This window comes from Anopheles aquasalis, chromosome 3, assembly GCF_943734665.1.
Source record: "Anopheles aquasalis chromosome 3, idAnoAquaMG_Q_19, whole genome shotgun sequence".
Taxonomy (NCBI): domain Eukaryota; kingdom Metazoa; phylum Arthropoda; class Insecta; order Diptera; family Culicidae; genus Anopheles; species Anopheles aquasalis.
In genome coordinates, this window is record NC_064878.1 from 58,775,049 (window position 1) to 58,781,048 (window position 6,000).

The 6,000-nt window shown below is 51.2% G+C and overlaps 1 protein-coding gene across 2 annotated transcripts in view; it reads right to left on the reverse strand.

Annotated features, from left to right (window-relative positions):
* LOC126578939 (NAD(+) hydrolase sarm1) overlaps nucleotides 1-3,561 on the reverse strand; it is a 37,349-nt gene extending 33,788 nt beyond the window's left edge. Inside the window, exons 1-2 of one of the 2 annotated variants that reach the window (XR_007608415.1) lie at nucleotides 3,325-3,561; nucleotides 364-1,121 (exon numbers count right to left, since the gene is read on the reverse strand). Coding sequence is in view for 1 of the 2 variants with exons in the window: in XM_050242035.1 (XP_050097992.1) it covers nucleotides 364-844 (481 nt within the window). In the remaining variant the exon portion in view is untranslated. The remainder of the gene's footprint in view (nucleotides 1-363; nucleotides 1,122-3,324) is intronic. The other variant, XM_050242035.1, reaches the window with a different exon arrangement.
* Between the last annotated feature and the right edge of the window lie 2,439 nt (nucleotides 3,562-6,000).

Genomic DNA, 6,000 nt, shown 5'->3' on the forward strand with positions numbered 1-6,000 from the left:
TTGTTGCCCTTAATATTGATATTTCATAAATATTCACATTCTTTAATTTCCCAATACATTTCAAAGGAATGGTCAATAATCTAGAAACTAATAATCTAGAAATTACAACACAGAAAGAAAGGACATTCCTTTCATCTATTCTATTTTTACTTGGTCGTTTTCTCTATTGACTGTCTCTTGATTTACATAAAACGTTATAATGATATTTTTTTTTTAATCCTTCATGAATTATTTTCTTCGTGGATTTTCAAAGCGCGCAACACGAAGCAATACAATGAAAGCGACCCCCCAAGTGTCTGCCGCACAGATCAATAAAATCAGATCAATCAAAACCAATTAAACCCCAGCCGGACACTAACTTACCTGGACTGGTGAGCTGCATCATAGGCGATTCCATCGTTTCAAAATCCGGAAACTGCCCCTGGTGATGCCCAGCATTCAGATGATGGTGGTGAACAAGATGATGATGCGGATGATGAAGATGGAAATCATTCAACCGTGGACTGTTGCCGCTGCCAAACAGTGGCGGTTGTCCACCACCAACCGGGGCCGTCACAGCCTGTTGCTGCTGGCGTGTTGCCAGTTCCGGTGAGGTGAGTCCACTGAACGAGGCCCTTGGCGATGGTATGGAGAGCTTCAGGGCGGTCGCGGCCTGCCGCTTACCACCACCGGCCGGTAGCTCCGAGTTGCGGCGTGCAGAAGAGTTCGGTGAGTTCGGAGCGTGCAGTAGCATCCCGGGATCCTGCTTCGGCGTACCGGGGTCAACCGTATCTGGCTGAACGCCAGCAACCGGAGCGGCAGCAAGCGTGGGCAGCCGCAGGTTCGCAAATGGACTCGATGCCATAGTTTCACTTTCATCCACGTGTTTCGCGCAGCGTTCAAGTTCAGGGCAAGTTCATACAGACACTGCACAGCACAGCACAGCACAGGAGGAGGAGCGAGCGGTCGCCGTGAAAAAGAGGAATCTTTCATTCGAAGGAGGATTCGTTCGTTCGTTCGTTTTTTTCTCCGGCGATTCGCATTGCGGTTTCAACCGGTAAACAGCGGAAACCTTTCAGACGCGCGAGCGTAGGCCCAGGAGCGGACCATTTTTGGAGCCGTGGGGAGCCGTGTGTTGCGTGCTGAATTTGAAGAAAATAAACAAAAGGCCAAAGTGTTTACAAGACGCCCGCCCTCGCGAGGCCAAGAACGTGATCGCGATCGCAATTCCGACATCCGCGGTTGCCATCTTGCCTCGCCTCTCACAATCGAACGCAAAACAGAGGATTTTCGTTGGCGAATCCCTTAAGCAGCAATCAGTAGCACGCTCTTCCGCCCTCATTCTGCGACTCTGTCCAGCGATCATTAATAAGCCGACCGGCCGATCAACGCTGCGCCGAAAAGGTTGTCAATTTCTAATTATACCTTTTCGCGCACGCCACCCCCAGACAAACGGAATGACGTCCGCCGGCAATCCGGCCACACCGGCCACGTTAATGTGTTTTTCATCAAAATTTACACGAAAGTTGACCCAACCGGTGGTCGGTTGGCCACAATCTTGCCCCTTAATGCTTGTCAAAACATGCGCGCGATGCTCCCGCGTCGCGAGACGGTATTTTGCGGCAGTTTAGTGTTTGATCGAGCTTAACCTTAACCTCCAGGAGCGACGGATTGACAAGCGGCCGATGAGCGAGCAGCCAATCTGGGCGGTCCGGCATTCGTGTCTCAAAAGATTTCCTGTCAGATCGTGGCGGTATCATGGTTTTTTGTTGCGCGTCTTCGAACCATCTTTTCTCCACCGCCAGTCCTGGCAGACGATCGCTCGCATCGCTCGCATTGTTTATGGCCGCTCGACAACGACGACGACGACCACGATCAACATATTCTAATCCCCGTCGCTGGGGGATGATCACGGGGCGCTTAATGGATAAGAAGAGAGAAAAAAAAAACACAAACAAACAGAACAACGGAACAGTCCCGCCCAGAAGGTTCACCGGAACCACCGAAACCACCCCAGACCCGCAACGCCCATGTGACCTTCACTACCCTTTCCGCGTGAGAGCTTGCCTTCTCCCCGTCTCACCGTCTCGCCGTTTTGCTTACTTTCCATTTAACCTCCAAATGGGGGGGGGGGGGGGGGGCAGGGAGTAACGCAGAAAAATCGTTGGCTGCTAAAAATAACCCCAGGAAAATTACTGCCTGCTGCCCATAATGCGCCCAGACCCAGGCCCTGCCATTCCCTTCCCAAAACGTCCCCGACGTCTGTACCAAGTGCTAAGGGTCGGACCCAGACGTCGAGTCGAGCTGGCAATGGAAAAGAAACCATAATGTTGTGTTCCTTCCAATGGGAACCAGAACGATTCGCGATTCTGCATATTATTGGCCAGAAAAATGCTGCCTGGACCTTCGCTCTCGCAAGGAACCTTCGCTTGGGCGTCGCCTACTAAAGTGACAACGCGTTCATTGCGTTAATTGGAAGATGGATGGTCATTTTTTGGGATTCCGGCCCAGAGGTCCGAACGAAGGAGGCATTTGCAAACCGTTAAGCACGTTAAGCGCGATGTGAACGAAGCAAATGGTGGTTGTTGCTGTCGTTAATTGATAAACCATCGCAGCAGGAATCCTTTGTATCCCGTAAGGTCTCACATTCGGTGGCGGAAAGAATTAAATCGCAAAAAAAAACACTCCAACTCACTCTCAGATTGAAGAGCTAAACCATCAAAGATCTTCAAACAAAAAGAAAAGATCATAGTGGCAACAACCAATCCTCACCACACCGGATACACCGGAAGTGTGTGGGGGTACCTGGACCAAAACCAGAGATTCGAGAAGACATCAAGCAACCGACCACGCCTCACATTTACCCTTTGACAATCTTGCGCCACACACGCGCCCACCCAGCCCGCTCGATCACATTCACGGTCACCTGCAGCAGCGCTGGATCACCACCAGCGAGCACACAACGGACGAACGGGCTGGCCGGCTGTGGATCGGTCAGTAGCCGCACCAGCAAGCTGCAGCAGTACGTGGAGCTGCACGTGAAACGTCGGTCACCCGCGAAGACAAAAAGGGTGACAGCATGCGACGGCTCACCCTCATGATCACCGCACACACGCAAGACGCACGCGATGAGGACGCAAAGACGAAGAAAGAAGGGCGCAGGAGCGACGCAACAACGGAACCTGACCTTCGTTCGGGGCCTACTTTTGGGCTCTTTCTCGCTCTCTCGCGTGTGCTGCGTGCGATGCTGTCACATGTCATGTTGCAGCACACCTTTTGCTTGTCTGCCCTCACTACTACCCCCTCCACTGCACGCCGTCCACTGCACCCACTGTCATCACTCACTCAAGGACTTTTTGACTTAGAGCCTCCCCCCTCCCGCTGGGGCGGGGAGAAACCAAAGACCAAAGAAATGCGTACCGACCACTAATGCGGTCGATCGATAACACACGCTATCAGGACGCGTAGATTGTTGTCACAAACGAAGGAACGCGAAACGTTTAACGCACTCGATCAACTCGATCCGCAAAGCACTCGCCGCACTCGCCGTAAAAATGCTCGAGTAACCGCGATCGTACCGAGTCGCGGGCGCGCGCGCGTCCACACGCGTTCATCGATGCGGTCCAAATGCGCGCGGCCCTCGACACAACAGACGACGATGACGATGACGACGACGATGGCGATGGTAGCCCGCATATGTCGACCGATCGTCGCGCCGAATCAAAATCCACGAACCGAGATCGCGTATCGATCACGGGCGCGCTGCTGCTGCTGATGATGAGGGGAGGTCAGCGCGTTTTCCGAACAGCGTTTCTCGGTTCGGTTTCCACGGAGCAGCACGGAGCTTCGAATGGTGAACGATCATCATCAACCTGCTCTTTACAATTTAGCATACCTGGTAACAGGACAGACACACTGGGGGGGGAGATTGGAAACAGATTGTCACTTTGGGCAAGAAAGTACACCGGCATCAACATCAAAAGCCAAATGCACCGATCGTCGTTGTCAGGATGATTTATCGTGCCCGGCTTGTGCTAAATTGGACGATAAATTAGCATTCCCTAGTGGCCCCCTTTATTCGATCATATCGCTCTCTTTTATTGATTCAATTTGAGTTGCTGCAAACGTTCAACGTCAGGCCATTTGTCATCCGACGGGGCGATTGCAGCAAGGTCTTATTGCAACATTGCATCCCGGAGCCACTTTGGCCACTAGGCGCAGCTTACCGGTTAATGGAAAGTGGAACAGTGCCGATGTTCTACATTTAAACTAAATGTTAATAGCTCGAGATATTCCGCTTACCATGCAGTCGATTCATTGAAATGAACATAAAGTTATGCTTTTATCTCGACCAAGACGATCTATTCCTTAAGGTGATCTTTGGCATTTCAATGTGCGGTCTAGATACCGAAAACGTTTTCCATCCACAGAGAGAGACAATAGACGTAAGACTCCCCCCAGTAAGACGAAGAAAGGAAGCTTCTGCAATTGATGCCAATTAAATGCCTATTTTTCTTGCTAACATCCATCAACACTGGACCGCCCCGCAGATGCGTACATCTATAATAAAACAAAACGATCTTGCTAGGAAAGTGATAGTGAACGCGATCGTACGGAGCAATTTGTTTAAATTACTAACGCATGCCGCCTCCGCTCAAAGCGCGGCAATCCCAGCAGATGCCTAAACCAACATTGTATTGTGCGGCACCCCATGGTGGGACACATGGCACCGGATTTCGAGTCCGTCCCCTGGGCGCGAGGGTTGAAATAAACTCTCGCACGCCTAAACCGATAAATATGAACATCAACCCGGGTAGAGCATTAAACTGTTGGCGAAACAACATTGCAAACACCGCTGTCGACACCACGATCGCGACCGAACCCTGCGAACATCACCGAACCCCGGGACGAATTGATAATTACTATTTGCCGGGTCGCTTTCATTTGTCGTACCACTGTCTCCCCCACACCGAGGAGTTCTGAGCGCGATTTGCATTTTAATTGTCGCCTTCGGTGCCAGTTCCGCTGGCCGGTGGAAAGGAATTATTAATTTTTTCCCACTGCAAACGCGCCACGCCTTTTGGACGTTTGCAGGGCAGACAGCCGTACTGTTTGGTTCGTGTGGCCTGTGGCCACGCACTAAGGTCATCACGTTCGCACGCGTGTGTCCTGGAGCTGATGATCACTCGGTAGCCCTTTCCTCTTGGGGCAAATTTGTTTTGAGGGATTAATGATCTAATGATCTGGTCTCGGTCTTGCGAGGTGCCGCGGTTCATAGGGGACAGAGGGTAGAGCGTGCATTTAGCCGCCAATTCGATTGACACCAAAGGCTAATGGTATCGAGAGATAATTGTCTCTAGTATTGAGATCAAACCGGAAGGTGAACGAGTTGCAACACAATCTTCTCGCACTTGCGGCAGCGAAGAGAAGAAGGTTAAACTGGCGGTTTTTTGCATACCACACAACCGAGCTAATGATAAGCAATCCGAGGGGGGGGGGGGGGGCGGTGGTAGAGCGAGAAATACTCAATGTCGCAACACTTAGGGTGCTACATTCCCGGGTGTCACCCTATCCGTCGGTATTAACCTTGCACATTGTATGTGTTCCGTGGGTCCCTCTTCAGTGCTGGCCCTGTTGTTTTGCCCATTTTTTTTTCGAAAAAAAGAGCAAACGTGTATTAAGCAAGTAAAACGGGGTGCGGTGCGGAAGGCGCCAAGGGTGGCTCATCAATTTAGGTCAAAGTTAAGGGAACAAAGCCATCGAGCACCGTGGCTGGTAAAAAGCCACTCCAATAAATTCCCCACACAATCACAATCACGGTGCCCTCGAACACCCCCCGGGGGGCGCTGGTCGATTGTTTTGAAGCTTTTTTTCCGGTTTGCCAAATTTACTCCCATGAAGTTCTGTTTACGGTACAAGAGTTGTGTGTGCCACAACAGAGACGGGGGACCACGGTTTCTTGTTTATCCACTGCTGGTGGAGCAGGGTGGGTTCAGTTCCGTTCTCCAAATCCAGTCATAT